The sequence below is a fragment of the Dendrobates tinctorius genome, unplaced genomic scaffold, assembly GCF_039654945.1.
Source record: "Dendrobates tinctorius isolate UK_male_01 unplaced genomic scaffold, ASM3965494v1 ptg000003l, whole genome shotgun sequence".
Classification (NCBI taxonomy): Eukaryota; Metazoa; Chordata; class Amphibia; order Anura; family Dendrobatidae; genus Dendrobates; species Dendrobates tinctorius.
The window spans coordinates 30181808-30205116 of NW_027361671.1; the positions used below are offsets into that span (position 1 = coordinate 30181808).

At 43.0% G+C, this 23309-nt stretch overlaps 1 protein-coding gene across 2 annotated transcripts in view; it reads right to left on the bottom strand.

Moving 5' to 3' along the window:
- Nucleotides 1-23309, bottom strand: part of LIX1 (limb and CNS expressed 1) — a 170779-nt gene that overhangs the window by 70395 nt on the left and 77075 nt on the right. For both annotated transcript variants that reach the window (XM_073543657.1, XM_073543710.1), the window contains exon 3: nucleotides 4982-5122. In XM_073543657.1, the coding sequence (XP_073399758.1) occupies nucleotides 4982-5122 (141 nt within the window). The remainder of the gene's footprint in view (nucleotides 1-4981; nucleotides 5123-23309) is intronic.

A 23309-nucleotide genomic window follows, 5' to 3' on the forward strand; every position in this document is an offset into this window, starting at 1 on the left:
TCACTAACCCCTAGGCTTAGTACGCCAAAATGCAACCCAAGATATTGAGTACTATCAAGAGGAGGAACTTAGTCTATTAGAGCTTTATGTCATATATCGTAGGCTCTGTTGATATTTTGCTTGGAGTCACATTTGGTTTATATTCCAGAGAAATCTCTAGACGTGTGCAACTTTATGGCATATAGCCGAAAATAACACATAGCTTCACATTTTAAAGACATATTTATCATTGGGTCAGTGGCGTCTATGGCCATATTGGGATTATATGATGGAAGTATTTCATGACCTACATATGGCATGTAACCATAAGGTATTGTGGGAATAGGATTTAATGTACAATCTATATCACACAGTTTTGTTTTTATTAACATCAAACATATAAGTGCTCTCGCTCAATGTTAATTTGCTGCAAAGCAACCATTGTCATCTCTATATATAAAATTGAATATGTGTGTGTGTGTGTGTGTGTGTATCACCAACCAATCACAAAGCATCTTTCATTTCACCAGAGTTGTTTAAAAGAAGCTGAGCTGTGATTGGTTGCTATCAGCAACAGTTTTCACACTCCACAACACCTCAGCAGACACTGACCGGGTGGGAGAAATCTAGCATCCCCGGAAACATAAGCTACCAGCCATTGTCTGCCCCCCAGAAAGGAGCAGAGAGCACATGACAGAAATGAATCCCCCTCCCGTGCCTATATACCCATCACACATCTTCCATCCTATAGGCACATCTTCCCTCTTAAAGGGATCATTGGAATGGAAGTCAGGGCAAATCCATCCAGCGCTTTGGTTTTGACCCCAGGGTCTCTTAAAGGGATCATTGGTATGGAAGTTAGGGCAAATCCACTAAGCACTCAGGTTCTGACCCCAGGCCTCTCTTAAAGGGATCCCCGGTATGGAAGTTAGGACCGATCCACCAAGCTGTGTGGTTCTGACCCCAGGCCCCTCTTAAAGGGATCCCCGTTACAGAAGTGAGGGCAAATCCACTCTGCACTTTGGTACTGACCCCAGGTCTCTCTTAAAGGGATCTCTGGTATGGAAGTTAGGGCAAATCCCTCAGCGCTCTGATTGTGACCCCAGGCTTCTATTAAAGGGATCACTGATATGGAAGTCAGGGTAAATCCATCCAGTGCTTTGGTTCTAACCCCAGGCCTCTCTTAAAGGGATCCCCAGTATGGAAGTTAGGGCAATGTCACTCAGGGTTCTGGTTCTGACACCAGGCTCTCTTAAAGGGATCCCTGGTATGGAAGTCAGGGCAATTGCCTTCAAATGCTCTGGTACTGACCCCAGGCTCTCTTAAAGGGATCTCCTGTATGGAAGTTAGGGCAAATCCCTCAGCACTCTGAATATGACCCCAGGATTCTATTAAAAGGATCATTGTTATGCAAGTCAGGGCAAATCCACTCAGCGCTCTGGTTCTGATCCCAGGCTCTCTTAAAGGGATCCCTGGTATGGAAGTGAGGGCAAATCCACTCTGTGCTTTGATACTGACCCCAGGCCTCTCTTAAGGGATCCCTGGTATGGAAGTTAGGGCCATTCCACTCAGCGCTCTGGTTCTGACCCCAGGCTGATGGGATGATGTGGGATATTAGGGGTAGTAGTCCGGTGGCTCTGGCTGACGGGATAATATGGGATATAAGGGGTAGTAGTCCGGCGGCTATGATGGAATGATGTGGGATATTAGGGGTAGTAGTCCGGCGGCTGTGACGGGATGATGTGGGATATTAGTGGTAGTAGTCCGGTGGCTTTGACGGGATGATGTGGGATATTAGTAGTCCGGTGGCTTTGGCTGACAGGACGATGTGGGATATTAGGGGTAGTAGTCCGGTAGCTCTGGCTGACGGGATGATGTGGGATATTATAGTGAATGTGGCAATGCGGAGTGGGCGGGGCTATACACTCAGCTTTATATATATAGATATAATCATTACAAGCGCTTCCTATTCTAGAAGATAAGTTGGATGTCAGACAGGGGTTAAGGTTAAAATGAGCTCCGTCACTAAGGGGTTAAATCATGCCTAAACAGGGGGAATACAGCTCTAACTGATCCCTCTGCTGATAAATGACAACATTTTGTTTAAACTGAATGTAAAAAGAGATGATGCCTGTTCTATATCCCACACCCGAGTTGTGTGTGACATTTTTTTAACATAATATAGATGTATTTTAAAGGAAAAACCATAAACTGAAGGTTTGAGATCACTAAACATATAAAGTGAGGTCCTCTGAGAGAAGAATGGGAAGATTTACAAGTTTAGCAGAAGACCAAGAATACTTTCATGGCACGATCCTGCCTTCGGTTTGTATAACTTCATCAGTGTTTAGGAGACACTCAGTACTGATCCTATTTGATGATTTATACAGTATTTGAGAGTAAGCAGCAAAGTCTGGACGACCTGTTCTGGGGATTAAAACAAAACTATTTCCACCTCGAGAAACGTTCTACAAATAAGCGCAGGGACTGATGTTGGTTCCTTGCGGCTGTTACTTCTTAGGAGAGTAGATTTGGAAAGCACTTTTCACAGTTGTCTGATGAGCAAATTACAGGTCCTTAGAAGCCACAGGAATGCAGACGTAAAGTTTCTTTTTCATACGCACCGCAAAATGTCTTTATTACATAAACCATTGTAAGGGAGCATTTACAAGGTTAAATCATTGTGCATTACTGCGGTAAATACAGTTGAGATTTCTCTTCATCTAACTTACAAGCTCATTTTTTTAAAATTTTTTTTTTTTTACTATTGATTCACTTGAAAGGAATCAGAACTGTAGAGTTTTCCAATCTTTGTGATGGCTAGGAAATGTCATATCTTAAAATGATTGTCCACTTTATTTTTACTTTAACAAATGTGTTTGGAACCTGATTTTGTGACATTCACTTACTATTCCATAGGTATTACATGTTTGTCTCTTGCGCTTGTTCCTCACAGACTTTCCTGTTCTCAAAATGGCTGCTAGTGGAGGAACATGTGACCAGACCTGTCCATCAACTGTTCCAAATGAAAACTACTGCTCAAGGGAATACAGTTTTTGAATTGGAGGCTGATTGACAGGTCTTGTCACACGCTCCTCCACCAGCAGCCACTTTGTGTTAGGAACCGGATTTTGTGGCATTAACTTACTATTTTATAAGTATTACATGTTCTCCTCCTAAGCGAGTTCCTCACAGACTGCACATCTTTCCTGTTCATAAAATGGCTACTAGTGGAGGAGCATGTGGCTATACTTGTCCATCAGCTTTTCCAAATCAAAACCGTTGCCTATGGGAAAATTGTTTTTTAATTGGAGGAGGCTGATGGACAAGTCTGGTCACATGCTCCTCCACCAGCAGCCATTTTGAGAATACGAGTGCAATGCAGACAGTGAGGAAAGCTGCAAAAGCAAATGCAGGAGGCTAACCTGTAATACTTATAAATGATAAGGGCCACAAAATCATGTAAGTAAATCATCTTTATTTTTATACAGCGCTAACATATTCCGCTGGGCTTTACAGTTTGCACACATTTGATCAAAAAAGGTAAAATGGAAAAAAACCTTTAATAAAGCAATAGAGCTCTGTGACCCCCACCAGTTATAAGAATAAATGGACCATGGCAGTCCTGAATCCTCCACAGTTTTCTGCTGCTCAGTGACTGGACCCCCAGTGAAGTAATGGCATGTCCTACCAAAATGCAATCATTTACTAAGGCCTGAGGAAAAATCCTTGTAAATTCACTCAGGAAGCATCCTTAATCTCCTTACAAAAGATGGTGCCACATACAACCCTACACTTCAGTCTTATAACCACCCACAGGCTTAATATTTTAATCCTGCAATGCTCCATGACATATATGAAAATTAAAAAAAAAAACACACACCAATAAATTGGTGTCTTTAAAAGCTAAGAATCTTGTTCTGCAAAAGACAAGGTCTCACGTATTAATAACAACGGAAAAATAAAAAATGTATCCCTCCTTGAAAAAAGGGGGAGGACAAAATGAAAATACAAAGACAAAAATTGTCTGCTTTCTTAGGGAATGACTATTTGCTTATGTTTAGGCTGATATTGGGTCACTGTACATTACCCTGAGTGTTGTGGTGTATACTCGGCATTATGTGGCACTACTACTCTACTACATAGGTGATACATGTCATTTATATTATAGGATGATGTTTTGGCACTGTAATGGTATGTTTCCATGGTCAGTAACTGGCAGCGCTTTGAACGCAGCACATGTCCGCTCCGTCCAAAGCGCTGGCCGGCTTTTGAACGCCAATGATTCCGCATGTGTTCATTGAACCGTGCAGAATCACAACGTCCTATACATTGTATGGGTGACTTTATCTTGCGGTGACATGCTGCGGTCTAGAAATGTCCGGTTACGCAGGTACATCCTGTAACCCCTCCAATATGCTGTAACATCTGGCTGCTGCGGGTTGGATGCTGGGGGTGGCTGCACACAGCGTCCAACCCGCAGCATTTACTGACCTTGGAAACATACCCTTATTTGGGCTCAAAATTTTCAGATGCCAATCATATTTTATGATTTTTAATAATATATACTGTATATATAGTGCAGATGAGGCAACGCCATCCAGCATGATACATTTCGTATTTGACTCAATACATGCAATAATGCAATGTTTTAGCTCTACCTACTTTGCGTAGGCCCGCTCTTTGAAAACTCCTCTAGGACTGGCTGCACACTACAGATCTCAGTTGGATAAAAAGGGTCATTTAGACCATTTTTGTAAATGAGTGTTACAGCTGCCAACTGCAGACATATGAAAAAAGTTGATTGAACATTGCTTATTATTTGGCATAGATTATTGTGGTATAACTACGAATTTGCTTGGGAGTGCAGATTAACCTTTTACTTTATAATTACCAAATTTGTTAGTGTGATGCGTTCATTACAAATTTAGCCATTCTACACATCTATGTGTTTGTCGAGCTTTTGATGAATGAACAGCCATGGAAACAGTTTTCGACTTACACTTGTAGAGGAAACAGCTTCTTGAACACTTTTCATGATGAATTCGTGCGTGATTCTCCGGATGGGCAATTCGTTGTAAAGGGAGTTGATTAGGGCAACCTTCGCTGCATCTCTCCGTGCTTCTGCTCTACTTGTGCAACACTGAAGAAACAATCAAAAACACATAAAATTAACATTATCCTGAATGGGTTACTTTGTGGCATTGCATTTTGTCATTCTGACATACATGGTTAAGCTAGAATTGCATAGGGACCCTAATAAACAGCTTCCAGAGTGAGGCCAGTTTCACTGATCTGTTATTCAAAGTCCAAGTACAGACAGCAATGTGTGGACCAACTGCAGGTCTACTGACCCGAACTCAACAGTCTCATAGGCATACATGATTGAGGCTATTGAGTTTTAATCTAGAGACATGCAGACAGTCAAAATTTTGTGATTAGTACTTGGACTGTGAATAACAGAAATTTGAAAGTGTTCAGTATTGCTAAAAACACTGTAACCGATGCTACATAGATAATAAAAGTAGGTAAGAACTCTTGTAAGGATATGACCACAAAATATTTTGAGTAAAACATGAAAGGGTTGTCTAGATTAGGAAAACAATTACGGTATATACCTATTTAGGCCAAATGAAACAGTAAAACAATATAGACTAGCCTCTTCTCCCTCCCATCACCGTTGGGGGCAAGGGTTTAGTTCCACAACAGACCGACCTACGTCAGTATCTAGCTCTTCCTGGGCTGCGCTGACAGCACCAGATTCTGAAGCCAGGCAAAAACTGCCACGTTACAATGACAGGGTATGGCATCACCAGCTACTACACCTTAGGATGTAAGCTGCAGAAAGGATACTGCATATTACAGTTTTTTTTTTATTTATCTCTGCCCTTCTGGGAAGCTGTAAAATCAGACATGCCAATCAAAGAAGAGGGGTTGAAGATCAATATAAAGAAAGTAGCTGAGAAAGTGCACTGAGTTGGTTAGTCACACCAAGGGATCATTGAGCCCCTCATTAACACATTTGAATAAAAATGATTTCTGGCAAATAGATGTGGATACCATAGTTAGGATTTGTATTAGGGCCATGTCCCCTACAAGGTGCAGTCATTTGTTGCTGAGAGACTCCCCTTAAATTCACCTCTCTGTTGAGGAGATAATAGCAATCAAAGTATTTGACACCTAATGAATTAGCTTTTTGAAAATCCAAGTGGATGTTATCAGCATTTTCACATGTGGCATGTACTTTCACTTAGAAGAAAAAGCCCTCAACATTGCTTAGAGCAGGTTTCTCCATGATTCCCTGGCTTAACATCCTGGATGAGTCAGTGTCAGGGGAGGGGCAGCACAGCTGAGTTTAGCAGTGCCACATTACAAACCTTTCTATTAGCTCTCCTAATTACTGAGTGTATCAGTAATCACACTTATGTACTCTGTGCTCAAGAAATTTGCTCTGCAGTGAGATCATGGCTGTCATTATGTCTCACACAGGAGCATCCTGCCTGTTCCGGATTACTCCTGTGTGAGATATAATGACACCCTGCTCTGATCTTACAGCAGAGCCAGTAAAAATTGAGTACAACACACATAAGTGTGATCAGTGTCAGACTGAAGAACATTGGACCCACCGGAGGATTTGATTCTGAGGGCCCACTTTTCTCCCCCACTGAAGAGCCCCATAGCAAGGTTTGCACTATGAACTCTCCTGAAGGAGAAGCCAGGGCCCACCAGTGGATTCTCAGGTTCTCTGGTTGGCCAGTCCAGCCTTGAGTGTTATTGATGACGCATCTGATATGTGTAAGATGGTGATTGGAGGATCCTGCACCCATCTGAGGAGCACTCTGATTTTTTTACAATGTGTGAATGTATTTTATAATGCAGTGTGGTAGTACATTTATAGGTCAGCAGATGGCAGTGCTGATTTAATACTTAACTTTGTGGTACAGTGTCTGTGGGGTTTGCATACAGGGTTAATTGAAAGTCCGACCCATACTGGGGATTGTGGGTTAGTGACAGGAATAGGAAGTTCAGGCAGTTAAGTAAAGAGTGTTAGCAAGGCAAGAAGAACAGAATAACCTCAGGAAAGAAAAAGATAATGTGTGTGTGTGGGGGGGATCAATGACAATGGAAGCAAGTGTCCTCAACAAAACATAACTGGAAGCAGTATTCTACCTGGCACAGGCAAGTTTGGGGACCCACAGTGAGAGAAGAGAGGAACATCTCTAAGAGACTTGGTGGGAATGGCCCTAGTGCTGGACAGGCTTGAGAGCTGCTGTCAGTGAGGCAGTGTCAGCGGCTCTGGGCATGTATAGGAAGAAGATAGTAGGAGAATTTCCCTTACTTCTGTTCCCAATTGAATCTTGGCTCGAGTGCAGTTTCAGGGTGAAACATGTTGACCCGGGTGGCGCTACACTAATAATATGGAGATCCTTTGCTTAAACTGTAAGCTGTCAACGTTTATTACAAGTATTGTGCCATTGCTAGTAACCATAAAGAACATGACTATTTGGTGCAGAAGTGAGCAACAAGTGTAATATCTGCTATCCTCCTCTCATAGCATTATCAGATCTGCTGTACTGTCCCTCCTTCACACTGTCTGTGTAAACGTGTCTAAACTCAATTGTGCACAAGAACCTTAGCTGACAGGTGATACTCATCTGTGCTTTCTAGTAATGCAGGAGGCTGGACCAGGAGATCAGGTTGTCTGTCATATGTTTCATACACTCAGAAATCTGCTCTAAGATATGGTGAGGGCCTGTCCTTCTGTCTTTTTGAGTGTTGCGGCCTGCATATGATGGGTCAACTTTGTACACGCCCCAAGTAAAAACACTAAACACTTAAACAACACAATGTAACTCCAAGTCAATCACACTTCTGTGAAATTAACCTGTCCAGTTATGAAGCAACACTGATGGAGAATTAATTTCTCCTGCTGTTGTGCAAATGGAACAGACAACTGCTATAAAAGAGAGGTTATGCAGGTGGTGACCACAGACCATTTCTCTGTTCTTATCATTTTTGGCTGTTATTTTGGTCACTTTTGCATTTTGTCATTGCTCTCACCCCTAGAGGTACAGTAGCAACCCACAGAAGTTGCTCAGGTAGTGCCGCTCATCCAGAAAGGCACATCAATGCAAGCTGTGGCAAGAAGGGTAGTCGTATGTCAGCACAGTGTCCAGAGCATGGAGCAGATACCAGGAGACAGACCAGTGCACCAGGAGATGTGGAGGAGCAGTAGGAGGGCAACAACTCAGCAGTAAGAATGCTATCTCCTCCTTTGTGCAAGGAGGAACAGAAGGATCAGTGCCAGAGTCCTGCAAAATTACCTCAAGCATGCCACTAACATCCATGTGTCTTCAAAAACTGTCAGAAACAGACTCCATGAGTAGGATACGAGGGCCCGATGCCCATAAGTGTGCGTTATGCTTACAGCCCAACATCATGCAGAGTGATTGGCATTTGCCAGAGAACACCGAGATTGTCAGATTTCGACATTGGCGCTCTGTGCTCTTTACGGATGAGAGCAGGGTCACACTGAGAACCTGTGACAGATGTGACAATCTGAAGACGCATGGGGAATGTTCTGCTGTCTGCGACATTCTCCAGCATGACCAATTTGGCAGTGGGTCAGTAATGGTGTGGGGATGCATTTCTTTGGAGGGCCACAAAGCCCTCCATGTGCTAGCCAGAGGTACCCTGACTGCCATTAGGTACCAGGATGAGATCCTCAGATCAATTGTGAGAACATAATCAGGTGCACTGGGTCCTGGGTTCCTTCTGAGGCATGATAATGCTAGGCCTCATGTGGCGGAAGTGTGTCTGCAGTTCCTGTATGATGAAGGCATTGATGTTAAAGACTGGCCTGCCTGTTCCCCACACCTGAATCCAATCAAGCAAATTTGGGACATCATGTCTCGTTTCATCAACCAACGCCACGTTGCAAAACAGACTGTCCAATTTTAAAAATTGTGGCAAAAACACCATGATAAATCAAACCCTTTGTATCTATATACTCTAATGATATATCTGGCCATCAGCACATTGCAACAATAATAATTGATTTATGATATGACGACATATGCTAGGTATGTATGGTTTGGCATATGGAAGTGTAAAATATGAGGCACACGTTTTCTACTATTACACCAGCCCGATTTCCACCTTGACTTCTTTTTCGTTTGCTTTGAACTTTACACGCTCATCCTATTTCCTCCCTTTATGTTATGGATCTTTTCCCTGACTCCTCTTCATATCAGCATATAAGACACATTCCAGATACTGCTCAGGTTATTGCTTTTAGATCTGCAGATTCTCCAGCTGTTGACACATGATACTAATCACTATATACAATAACTTGACCCGGGACCTGCACTCAACATGTTGAGTTTCTAGATCTGGGACGATTTTTTTCTTATCTCTGGTCGTTTCATCTAGTGGCAAAGTATGAATTCTCTCTTTTTGCAGAGTAGGACGTGTCTTGTTGATGAATTTATTTGATACATGTTGATCTGGTTTATGATGTTGAACATATTACTTTAATGAAAACCATTCGTAAAGTTTCTATCCCAAACAAATATTATTTAAGGATGAGACTGTAATACTATATACTAGCTGGACGACAACCAAACACGTTACTTTATAGTCAGGGAGAAAAAAAAATAATGTGGCTGGACATATACATGACCGGCACATTTAGTCATTGTATTTATAATGTAATGAAATATGACATATTGAGACAAAAATACAGATTTTGTGTTCTTGTAGACAGCATTGTCCAGCTCTATTAGAGTGAAAGTTGATGACGAGGAATATCCTTCACTATGGACAGGGGTGGCCCTGATTTTGGTAGAATGCAGTTTTGGTTTTCAAACCTTGGACAAGTCCTTTCAATGTTTCAGAACAGAATCAGAACAATGTAGTTAATAATCATTTTTACTAACAATTTTTTTTCTGTAGCGCCACAATATTCTGCAGAACATTACAATTTAAATTAATTAGCTAGGAATTACAATAAAGAGGTACTCCCGGTACATAACAGACATATAATACTCATGGCCTATCCTTTGGATGTGTCATCAATGCAATATCGGTGGGGGTCCGACATCTAGCACCTCCAGTTATCAGGTGTTGTAAGCTCCGATAGACACCGCATGTATACACTAAACGGAGGTGCACTGGCAGTTCCATTCAGTGTGTGGTGGCAGCTGCTAAAAAATGCACATCAACTCCTATTCTCTTCAATAGGAGTATTTGTTACGCTGATCACATGGTGGGCTTAAAGGGAACCTGTCACCAGAAAAAACGCTATTAACCTGCAGATATGAGGTTCATCTGCAGATAATTGCATTATTAACCTGCCCGATAACCGCACTTTGCCAAACACTGCGAGGTGAAAATGAACTTTATACTCCCCCGGCAGTGTTGCGGTTTTTGTCACGGGGCGGTGCTGCAGTAACCACACCCCAGACACTGACTGACCATGACTCTGCATTGGGACCGGATTGTATCTGTATACTCAACAGCAACAGCCCCCGGAAGAAGCCCACACGAAACGCACATCGGGGCGTAATGTGCTGCGGCACCTTTGGCAGCTATGGGTAAGACGTATATGGGGTTATGACCTGGTGACATTTTGTATCTTTACACCTCACTTGGGGACTTATAATGTCTTTGCTGATATAATCTCTGGAGCCCTTCTTACTTCATTTTTGCACTGGCACTTTATGTATAATTAAGATTATATTAGAACCCTGCTGTCACACTAATGGTGCTGTAATTGTGTTGCACCAATGTCTCTTATCATTATTCTGTCATGACATTTTTTTGTTTGCCTGAAATTTTGGTGAAATTACTACGAATATATTGATTTGATTTTTATTAGTGGATTTGCACTCCGTTTTTTGGCATGTTTACAAAATTGGTGGGAGTTACCCATGGCTAGTGCTATTGGTGGTTTGGGAATTTATACCTAGGACCACTATTTGATATGTTTCCTGCTGTTGGGATTTTGTATTATCTGTATCCTCAGAGTGGTGACTGAACCCATGCTAGTGTCGCCCCGTGACTGAAACCACGACAACCCCTGGGTAATCCAACTACGGAAAGCCTCTGAGACCATGCTCACAGCATGGTCTCAGAAGTTTTCAATAAACGTATAATACATCATACCGCTTGGAAAAAGTGGAATAAAACACGATAAAAACAATCCCCCATTCAGCCCCATCAGCGGAAAAATAAAAAAGTTAAAGCTCTCAGAAAAAAGGGATGCAAAAATAATTATTTTATCTATAAAAGTTTTTATTGTGTAAACCGCCAAAACATAAAAAAAAATTATAATTCAGGTATCGCTGTAATCGTAGTGACCCGAAGAATAAGGCTGCCTTACCAATTTTACCACACGCAAAACGGAGAAAATAAAATAAAAAATTCCTGAATTGCTGGCTTTTGTTCATTCTGCCTCCACAAAAATCGGAATAGAAAGCGGTCAAAAAAGTCATGTGCACAAAAATGGTACCAATAAAAACTTCAGCTCGTCCCGCAAAAAACAAGCCCACACATGACTCTGTCGGCCGAAATATGGAAAAATAATAGCTCTCAAAATACGGTGATGCAAAAACTTATAACAAAAAATTCTTACAAAAAAAGCGTCTTTTAGTGTGTGACAGAAGCTAAACATAAAAAAAGGATATAAATCTGGTATCACTGCAATCGCGCCGACCAGAAGAATAAAGTCGCCTAATAATAATAATAATAATCTTTAATTATATAGCGCCAACATATTCCGCAGCGCTTTACAGTTGAAGAGTTTCAAACACAACAGTCATAAGTAACAACGTTAACAATACAATAATTAAAGCGAAATAAGATGACCCTGCTTGTGGAGCTTACAATCTACAATGAGGTGGGGGAGATACAAAGCACAGGTTTGTATTTACAATGATGTATTTACAATGACGGTCCAGCCATCTTCAGGGGGTGGGGGTTAGATAGTGACAGGGCCGCCATCAGGGCATTACTAGCCTTACTGGTGTAAGGGGCCCCGGGAGCTGGAGGGGCCCCACGCTCAGAATTTTCATAAACCGGAGCGCTGAGTGTGAGGAGGAAGCAGGAGTCACTGTGACAGACAGCTGGGAGAGGCAGCCAGTGCTGAGCAACAGGAGGGCGGGACTTTCCAGCATCCAATCCTGGCTGAGCGCGGGCTTAGTGCAGTGCAGATATAGTATTCTCCCGCCACACAGTCTGGAGCGAGTCACTGAGCAGCAGTGCAGCCCTCAGTCCCACGGTGAGTGTCTGAGCCTGTGTTGTTTAAGTGTATGGCCAGTGTCTTGCCAGGATCTAGTCCAGCCCCTGTAGCAGATGGATCCTCAGTGAGTGGGCTGTGTGCTCAGTGACAGCGTCAGTCACACTATCAGCACAGCAGCCGCTCACCGAGGAAGGACGCTGCTATGTCCTGAGTCTGACCCCTGCCTGTATCAGCTATAGACCAAGATAACAGCAGAGCTGAGTGCCCCCTCACCTCCTACAGAGAAGCATAAGACCGCTGAGCACAGCCTGCCCCCTGACAGGACAGCAGCCCCCTCTCAGGATTCCCTGCATTTACTCTCCAAACTTATGTAAAAAAAACTTCAGTCTTCAGAATGGAGCTGTGGTGTCCTGTCAGGGGCAGAGGGGGCACAGCAGCCTTATCCTTCTCTGGAGGGGACAGGGGGCCAGGACACTGCTCATCAGGATTTATAGCATCTCCCAGAGATGTTATGTAACACAACCACACACTATATATATATAATCACAAACACAGTATAAGTTAGGGTATATGCACACATTGCAGATTCTGCTGCGTTGTACCCTTAGGCTATGTGCACATGTTGCGGATTCTGCTGCGGATCCGCAGCGGTTTTGGCTCTGTGGAACGGTGTACAGTACCATTGTTTTCAATGGAGAATGAAAAACGCAGTGCACATACTGTGGATTTTTCCGTGGATTACAATCCGCAGCATGTCAATTCTTTGTGCGGAATCCGCAGCGGTTTCACACCTCCATTGTGAGGTGTGAAACCGCAGGGCTAATCCGCAGGTAAACCGCAGGTCTTTTGACCTGTGGATTTTTCCAAATCCGCACAGAAAAATCCGCAGCACGTTTCACTACGTGTGCGCATAGCCCAAAAGACTATCTAAAACCAAAACTGTTGTGCACATGTTGCGGCTTTAAATCTGCAGCATGTCAATTATTTGTGCGGATCCGCAGCATTTTTACACCTCTTTTATTATAGGAATCGAAAAGTGGAAATCTGCACAAAATCTGCAGAAAATTCTCAGGTAAAACGCAGGTCATTTTACTGGCAGATTCAGTGAAATTTGTGTGGAAAAATCCGCAGCAGAATCCGCAACAAGTGCACACACCCTAAAAGTATGCAAAAATTCCACAGTATTACAGAAAAGTAACTGAGGCCGGACTCCAGCATGAGAGGCTGATGAGAAGATCTGCAGGGGAAATGAAGGGTCTCAGTCCTCGCTCACACAAGTGTATAACACGGCTGAGTGCTATGTGATGTTTTATTGCATAACACTCAGCACAGTGTTATACTTTGGGGCATCACAGATCTGTGATTTTTTCTACAGACCGAATTCGTCTGTGGAAAAATAATCTGCAGCACGCCGTGCAGCTGTCAGCTGAGTGCAGTCTGAATCCACGACCTCAGACAATGGAGAAGATGGAGAAATTAAGTTCCCTGTCTTCTCAATGTGCTCTGATTATCTCATGCAAGAGAATCAGATGACACTTGGATGAGAGTTTGAGCTGAGTGTCAGTAGCATAATTAAGCTGATTCTCTCACATGAAAGAATCATCACTCGTGTGACCCCGGCCATACACTTTTTGCTGGACAATTCTTTTATATACCTTAATTATTCCTAATATTCCCGAAAACTTTATAATATAAGTATCCTTCTTCCCAAACCCACTGACCTAAGCAGGGGCGCTATCAGGGCATTACTGCCCTTACTGGATAGGGCCCAATGACCGGAGTGGGGCCCCGGTCACTATGTGGTGGTAAAATGTGGTCTGGTCATGGCGTGATGGTATTTGTTCCTTGTATATGGGATTTTAGTTCACCATGTGGTGGTAATATGGTGGCTGGTCATGGTGCGGTGGTATTTGTCCCTTGTATGTGGCATTATTGGTAATTTTAAAAATGGAAAAATAAATAAAAATATACCAAAATTGTATTGGATATTTTAGCAAATGTTTAGTAAGTTACAGTAGAGTAGGGCCCGGCCAAAAGAGTCTACTTTGTCGTGGTGGTGGATTAAAAAATCTTTTGGCTAAAACAAAAGCTGCTGGCTATGTATGTGGTGATTGGAACTGTTAATGTGTGATTTGTGAGGACATGGTGCAGAAGTGGAGTTGTTCCAAGAGAGCGGTGGGACTTTGGAAGGTTCGAGGGGTGGAGACGGGGCTGGGTGGAGCCTGGGGGGAGTTTCAAGGGGCCCCGAAAATTTTGCCAGTATGGGGCCCCGAAATTCCTAGTGGCAGCCCTGGATAGTGAATGGGCCACACACACACAAACCTAACATGACTTTGATTACTGAATGTGATAGGCCGCTCTGAACAAATGTGTTTTGAGCGAGCGCCTAAAACTATGCAAATTGTGGATGGTCCTAATATCTTGGGGTAGAGCATTCCAGAGGATTGGTGCAGCACGGGAGAAGTCTTGGAGTCGGGAGTGGGAGGTACGGATTAGGGCAGAGGTTAGTCGAAAGTCATTTGCAGAGCGCAGCAGTCGGTTAGGCCGGTAGACAGAAATGAGGGAGGAGATGTAAGGGGGTGCCGCACTGTGGAGAGCTTTGTGGGTGAGAACAAGTACTTTGAATTGTACCCTGTAATGAATTGGCAGCCAGTGTAACGACTGGCGAAGAGCGGACGCGTCTGAGTAACGATTAGCCAGATGGACAACCCTGGCTGCTGCATTAAGGATAGACTGGAGAGGGGAGAGTCGAGTGAGAGGGAGGCCAATTAATAGAGCATTACAGTAGTCCAGGCGGGAGTGGATCAGGGCGACAGTGAGAGTTTTTGTTGTTTCCATGGTAAGAAAAGGGCGGATTCTAGAGATGTTCTTTAGGTGTAAGCGGCATGAGCGGGCAAGAGATTGTATATGGGAGGTGAAGGAGAGATTGGAGTCGAACATAACACCCAGACAGAGCGCCTGCTGTTGGGGTGTTATTATGGTGCCACCCACAGAGAGGGAAATGTCAGATTTAGGGAGGTTAGTAGATGGTGGGAGCAGAAGAAGTTCAGTTTTGGAGAGGTTGAGTTTCAGATAGAGAGCAGACATGATGTTGGAGACTGCAGACAGACAGTCAGTGGCGTTCTGTAGTACAGCGGAGGTAAGGTCAGGGGATGATGTGTACAGTTGTGTGTCATCAGCATAAAGATGGTACTGAAAGCCAAATCTGCTGATGGTCTGTCCAATTGGGGCCGTATAGAGAGAGATGAGAAGGGGGCCAAGGACTGAGCCCTGAGGTACCCCAACAGTGAGAGGTAGAGGAGATGATGTGGACCCAGAAAACAGAACACTGAAGGAGCGGTCGGAAAGATAGGAGGAGAACCAGGAAAGAGCAGTGTCCTTAATGCCTAGTGACTGGAGCCTAGAGAGTAGGAGAGGATGGTCAACAGTGTCGAAAGCTGCAGAAAGGTCGAGAAGAATGAGCAGAGAGTGGTCACCATTACGTTTTGCTGTCAGAAGGTCATTGGTCACTTTGATGAGTGCAGTTTCTGTCGAATGTAGGGGGCGGAAACCGGACTGTGAAGGGTCTAAGAGGAAGTGAGTGGAGAGGTAATGGGTAAGGCGTGAGTATATCAGGCGCTCCAAGAGTTTAGAGATGAAGGGGAGATTGGAGACTGGTCTGTAGTTGTTTGTGCAGGATGGGTCGAGGGTGGGTTTCTTTAGTAATGGAGTAATGATAGAGTGTTTGAAGGAGGAGGGGAAAATCCCAGAGGAGAGGGAGAGATTAAAGATTGTAGTTAGGTGAGTTGTGACGACTGGGGAGAGAGACTGGAGGAGATGTGAGGGAATGGGGTCGGTTGTGCATGTAGTCGGACGAGAAGAGGAGAGGAGCCTGGAGACTTCATCTTCTGTGATGGGAGCAAATGTGGAGAGTGAGCCAGGGGAAATGCAGGGAGGAATGGGAGTCACTGAACTTGGTGATTGGGAGCGGATTTCCTGACGGATATTGTCTATTTTCTTTATAAAGTGGGAGGCCAGGTCATCAGCGCAAATGTCTGTGATAGGGGCTTGTGCTTTTGGCCTGAGGAGGGAGTGAAAGGTGTCAAAAAGTTTCTTGGGGTTGTTGGATAGTGAGGAGATCAGGGTGGTGAAGTAGGTCTGTTTGGTGAGGTGAAGGGCAGAGTTATATGTCCTTAACATAAATTTGAAGTGTATGAAGTCTTCTGGTGTGCGTGTTTTCCTCCATAAGCGTTCAGCACACCTAGAGCATCGCTGGAGAAATCGGGTTTGCGATGTGAGCCAGGGCTGTTTCACTCTGTGTTTGGAGGTTCTGAGGGTGAGGGGAGCTACTTGGTCAAGGGTGCTTCTAAGAGTGTCATTGAAGTGATGTACAGTCAGATCAGGACAGGACAAAGAAGAGATTGGGGACAGTGATGAGTGTAGGGAGTCTGAAAGTGTATGAGGGTTAATGGCTTGTAGATTTCTGACTGAATGGTAGGTAGGAGGGTGCTGGTCATTAATACTGCACGAGGAACGGCGTAAAAAATAAAACCAATTCTTTACCTTTTGTGGATTTGTTCATTCTGCCTCCAAAAGATCGCAGTAAGGCGATCACAGTGGTTTACCCCCACATATGGGGTATCAGCGTACTCAGGACAAATTGCACAACAACTTCTCTTTGTTACCCTTGTGAAAATAAAAGTTTGGGGGCAAAAAGATCATTTTTGTAGAAAAAAATATGATTTTTTATTTTTACGGCTCTACGTTATAAACTTCTGTGAAGCACTCGGTGGTTCAAACTGCACACCTCACATCTAGATAAGCTCATTGGGGGGGTCTAGTTTCCAAAAACCTCAAATGGTGCTCCTTCCCTTCCAAGCCCTGCGCCTAAAGAGCGGTCTTTCTCCACATATGGGGTATCTGTGTACTCAGGAGAAATTGCACAACAAATATTGTGGTTCATTTTCTCCTGATACCCTTGACAAAATAAAAAAATTTGTGTCCGAAATAAAAATTTTTGTGAAAAAAAGTTAAATGTTCATTTTTTCCTTCCACATGGAAGTGCATTGAGCAGCAAGGTGGTGTGCTGGTAAAAGGGAAAAAAAAAAACAAAAAAAAAACCTTTAAATCTTCTGCCTGAGCGAGTGTGAACGAGCTGAGTGTGACTTGAGATTCAGTGAATTTGGATTCAGGGAGTTTCCAAGGGAGCTCTTACTGAATTGCTGTTATATTATATTAATACTTTTTTTTTTATTTATTTATTTTTGCTTATCTTATTGTCTGGTGCAATCCCCATTAGGATGTGCTTCACTATTGCCAATGCCATCCAGTGCACGTCTTGCCGCATGTATGAAATCCTTGAACAGCCGGTCGAGGGTGCATACTGCTGTGCAAGATGTGAGCACGTTGTGCATTTGGAAGCCCAGATACTGGATCTAAATGTGCAGCTGGCAACACTGAGATCCATAGACAATATGGAAAGGAGTCTTCTGCTCACTGAGCAGACGCTCAATGGGATAGATGAGGGGGGGGGTGCTAGGTTGGAGCTGCAGGACAATGAAGCAACTAGCTGGGTGACAGTTAGAAGGCGGGGTAGAGGGAAGAGCACCAGGGAGGCTAGTCCTGATCTGGCACACCCCAATAAGTTTGCTAAGTTGGCAGATGAGGGGAGTGTTAGTGCAGGAGTAGCACTGCTGCAGCAAGGCATGTCCTCTGAAAGCCGCAGGAGTGTCTGCTCCAGTAAGGAGGGAAATAGGAGAGCAGGGCAGGCCAGACAGGTTCTGGTAATGGGAGACTCAATTATTAGGGGAACAGATAGGGCAATCTGTCACCAAGACAGGGATCGTCGAACGGTGTTCTGCCTACCTGGCGCTAGAGTCCGACACATCGCTGATCGGGTTGACAGATTACTGGGAGGGGCTGGTGAGGATCCAGCGGTCATGGTGCACATTGGCACAAATGACAAAGTTAGAGGTAGGTGGAAGGTCCTTAAAGATGATTTCAGGGAATTAGGCTGTAAGCTTAAAGCAAGGACCTCTAAGGTGGTATTTTCGGAAATACTTCCTGTACGACGTGCCACACCAGAGAGGCAACGGGAGATTAGGGAGGTTAATAAGTGGCTCAGGAATTGGTGTAGGAAGGAGGGGTTTGGGTTTCTGGAGAACTGGGCCGACTTCTCAGTTGGCTACAGGTTCTACGCTAGGGACGGGCTGCACCTCAATGGGGAGGGTGCAGCTGTGCTGGGGGAGAAAATGGCTAGAAGGTTGGAGGAGTGTTTAAACTAGGGATGGGGGGGAGGGTATTCCTTTTATAGGAGGGGAAGACAGTGCAGATAGAGACCTGGGCACAAATAATGACATTGGGGGTGGGGGTGGCATGGGGGGTGGGGTTAGAACAGTTAATAATTTAAGAAAGAATAGAGGTACAGAGAGATACATAAAGTGCATGTATACTAATGCCAGAAGCCTCGCCAACAAAATGGAGGAATTGGAGTTAATGTTGTTGGAATATAATTATGACATGGTGGGGATATCTGAGACATGGCTGGGCGAGAGCCATGACTGGGCGGTTAATTTACAGGGCTATAGCCTGTTCAGAAATGACCGAACAAATAAGCGAGGGGGAGGTGTGTGTTTATATGTAAAATCATCCTTAAAACCCATCCTTCGTGATAATATATATGAGTCTAATGAAAATGTAGAGTCCCTGTGGGTGGAGATAAGGGGAGGGGGAAAATAATAAATTACTGATAGGGGTTTGTTATAAGTCTCCAAAAATAATGGAAGCAACAGAGAATATCCTCATAAAGCAAATAGATGAAGCTGCGACTCAAGGAGAAGTCATTATTATGGGGGACTTCAACTACCCTGAAATACATTGGGGAACCGAAACCTGCAGTTCCAGCAAAGGTAATAGGTCTTTGACTACTATGAGAGACAATTACCTTTCACAACTGGTTCAGGACCCAACAAGAGGGGGGGCACTGCTAGACCTAATATTAACCAACAGGCCAGACCGCATATCAAATGTAAGGGTTGAGGGTCACTTGGGTAATAGTGATCACAAATTAATAAGTTTTCATGTATCCTTTAATAAGATGTGTAGTAGAGGGGTTACAAGGACACTAAACTTCAGGAAAGCAAATTTCCAACGGATGAGAGATGATCTTGGTGCAATTAACTGGGAAGATATCCTGAGACATAAAAATACACAAAGAAAATGGGAGATGTTTATTAGCATTCTGAATAGGACCTGTGCACAGTATATACCGTATGGGAATAAACATGCTAGAAATAGGCGGAAACCACTATGGCTAAATAGAGCTGTAAGGGGCGCAATAAGAGATAAAAATAAAGCATTTAAAGAATTAAAGCAAGTAGGTAGTGATGAGGCATTAAATAAATACAGAAAATTAAATAAATTCTGTAAAAAGCAAATCAAGACGGCAAAGATTGAGACAGAGAGACTCATTGCCAGAGAAAGTAAAAATAATCCCAAAATATTCTTAACTACATAAATAGTAAGAAGCTAAAAAATGATAGTGTTGGTCCCCTTAAAAACAGTCTGGGTGAAATGGTGGATGAGAATGAGGAAGAAGCCAATATGCTAAATGACTTTTTTTCAACAGTATTTACACAAGAAAATCCCATGACGGATAACGTGATCAGGGATAAAAATTCTCCATTAAATGTCACCTGCTTAACCCAGCAGGAAGTACGGCGGCGTCTAAAAATCACTAAAATTGACAAATCCACGGGCCCGGATGGGATACACCCCCGAGTACTGCAGGAATTAAGCACAGTCATAGATAGACCATTATTTTTAATCTTTAAAGATTCCATAATAACAGGGTCTGTACCACAGGACTGGCGTATAGCAAATGTGGTGCCAATATTTAAAAAGGGGACAAAAACTGAACTTGGAAATTATAGGCCAGTAAGTTTAACCTCAATTGTGGGTAAAATCCTGGAGGGTTTTCTAAGAGATACTATACTGGAGTATCTGGAGAAGAATAACCTTATGACCCAATATCAACATGGGTTTACAAGGGACCGTTCCTGTCAGACTAATCTGATAAGCTTTTATGAAGGGGTAAGTTCCGGACTGGACCAAGGGAATGCAGTGGACGTGGTGTACATGGACTTTTCAAAAGCTTTTGACACGGTGCCACACAAAAGGTTGATACATAAAATGAGAACAATGGGGATAGGGGAAAATATGTGTAGGTGGGTTAAGAGCTGGCTCAGGGATACGAAACAAAGGGTGGTTATTAATGGAGCACACTCGGACTGGGTCACAGTTAGCAGTGGGGTACCACAGGGGTCAGTTTTGGGCCCGCTTCTTTTTAACATATTTATTAATGACCTTGTAGGGGGCATAGAGAGTAGAATTTCAATATTTGCAGATGACACTAAACTCTGCAGGGTAATCAATACAGAGGAGGACAATTTTATATTACAGGAGGATTTATGTAAACTAGAAGCTTGGGCTGATAAATGGCAAATGAGCTTTAATGGGGATAAATGTAAGGTCATGCACTTGGGTAGAACGAACAAGATGTATAATTATGTGCTTAATTGTAAAACACTGGCCAAAACTGTCACTGAAAAAGACCTGGGTGTATGGGTGGACGACAAACTCACATTTAGCGGCCAGTGTCAGGCAGCTGCTGCAAAGGCAAATAAAATAATGGCATGCATTAAAAGAGGCATAGATGCTCATGAGGAGAACATAATTTTACCTCTATATAAGTCACTAGTGCGACCACACTTAGAATATTGTGTACAGTTCTGGTCTCCGGTGTATAAGAAAGACATAGCTGAACTGGAGCGGGTGCAGAGAAGAGCGACCAAGGTTATTAGGGAACTAGGGGGTCTGCAATACCAAGACAGGTTATTACACTTGGGGTTATTTAGTTTGGAGAATCGAAGGCTTAGGGGTGATCTTATTACAATGTATAAATATATGCGGGGACAGTACAAAGACCTTTCCAATGATCTTTTTACTCTTAGACCTGTGACGGGGACAAGGGGGCATCCTCTACGTCTGGAGGAAAGAAGGTTTAAGCATACTCACAGAAGCGGATTCTTTACTGTAAGAGCAGTGAGACTATGGAACTCTCTGCCATATGATGTTGTAATGAGTGATTCCCTACTAAAATTTAAGAAGGGACTGGATACCTTTCTTGGAAAGTATAATATTACAGGGTATATACACTAGATACCTTAATATTGCGTTGATCCAGGGAGCTAGTCTGATTGCCGTATGTGGAGTCGGGAAGGAATTTTTTTCCCCAATGTGAAGCTTACTGTTGCCACATGGGTTTTTTTTGCCATCCTCTGGATCAACATGTTAGGGCAAGTTAGGATAGGATATGGGTTGAACTAGATGGACTTAAAGTCTCCCTTCAACCTTAATAACTATGTTACTATGTTACTATGTTACATTGCTTAAATTCTTGTGAAGCACCTGAAAGGTTAATAAACTTTTTGAATGTGGTTTTGACAGGTGCAGTTTTTAGGTGTCACTTTTGGGTATTTTCTGTCATATTTACTCCTCAAAGTGACTTCAAATGTGAGGTGGTCCCTAAAAAAATGGTTTTGTAAGTTTTGTTGTAAAAATGAGAAATCGCTGGTCAACTTTTAACCCTTATAAAAAAAATTTTCCAAAATTATGCTGATGTAAAGTAGACATATGGGAAGTAGCTAGAGGAAGATGAGCATATTTTACATCCATGTACTGTAGAGAGCACATGAGCATTTTACATATGGACCGATGGTGGGTGTGGAAAAAAAAAATAGAAGCACAGCTTTCACAGTGACGTATATAGAAATCACAGGGTCCCATAGCAAAAGTTCTAATTGGGCCAGCCCCCTAAAATACACACACATATATATGTATTGGGGAATGTAGACAGTAATTATGTCTCTATTGAAGCCCCTTAGTATTCGCACCATCAATACCCATTTTATGGCCATTGTAGAGTATGATGCTTCCAAAAAAATGCACCCACCTGTACACTGAGTATGGTATCCCTACACACACGGCCTTTCCCCACACGTTCAGTATACAACGTGATGACCACATAGATTCTCCACAAAATATGATGTCCCCACAGTGCCATGAACACAGTATAATACCTCTACAGCAAGTGCCCCCCTATAATAAAATATCACCATAGTTCATGCCACATATCCACAGTATTATGGCACCCAAAGTACGATAGCACCCTATTGAGTATGACGGCCTCCACAGTCACTCACACAGTGATGACAGGGGGAGGAGAGGGAGTCCAATGCCAAGTGGCACTGACCCACATGACACATGAGCCCCAATAAAGCTATGGACGGTACAACCCTGAGCATGCACAATTCTAACAATTTATCAGATCAGACTCATCCAATGGGCATGCTAACAAAACGGATGTAATACGGACACAATCTATATAGCATTCGCTTTTTACAGATCCATTAAAATATTAACAAAGAACACTGTATTTGGCCTTTTTATGTTTAAATTGTTGATATATATAATGGATGTTATACAGATGTAAAAAAACCCCAAAACCTTATTTAAGGATGATATGCAGAAGATCATATGGAAATCCTCCATTTTTTCTGGATAACAAGCTGATAATTTTGCATACTTTTCTCTGATTCTGGCCTTAAATCTGACATGTATTTTGTGCAGCAGAAATCAGAAATTTATTGCAGAATTTGACGTAGCTGTGCAGCTGGAGTGCGGCCGATCCGCATAATGGTTTCTCATATTTTTATTCTCTAGTATTTGCTGCGATAATTAGAAAGCTATTCATATACACTGAGGATTTCTTTCTTTGGCAGCGCTAAAAATTAGAGTTCAGCAAATATATTCGGAATTGGTCGCCGAATCGTGCCATATTGGTACCCTATTTGTGCCGAATTTATGTTTGATGATCGGTTTCTACTCCCATTGACTCCAATGACATTCGGCTGTGTTCGGCGAATATTGCAAAAACAATATTCACCGCCAATCACAATCGAAACAGAATTTTGAAAATTTCACTCAACTCTGCTAAAAATTTAAGAGTGGGTGTCCAGTCTAAATATGTTGGTAGTAGCTCAAGTTCAGT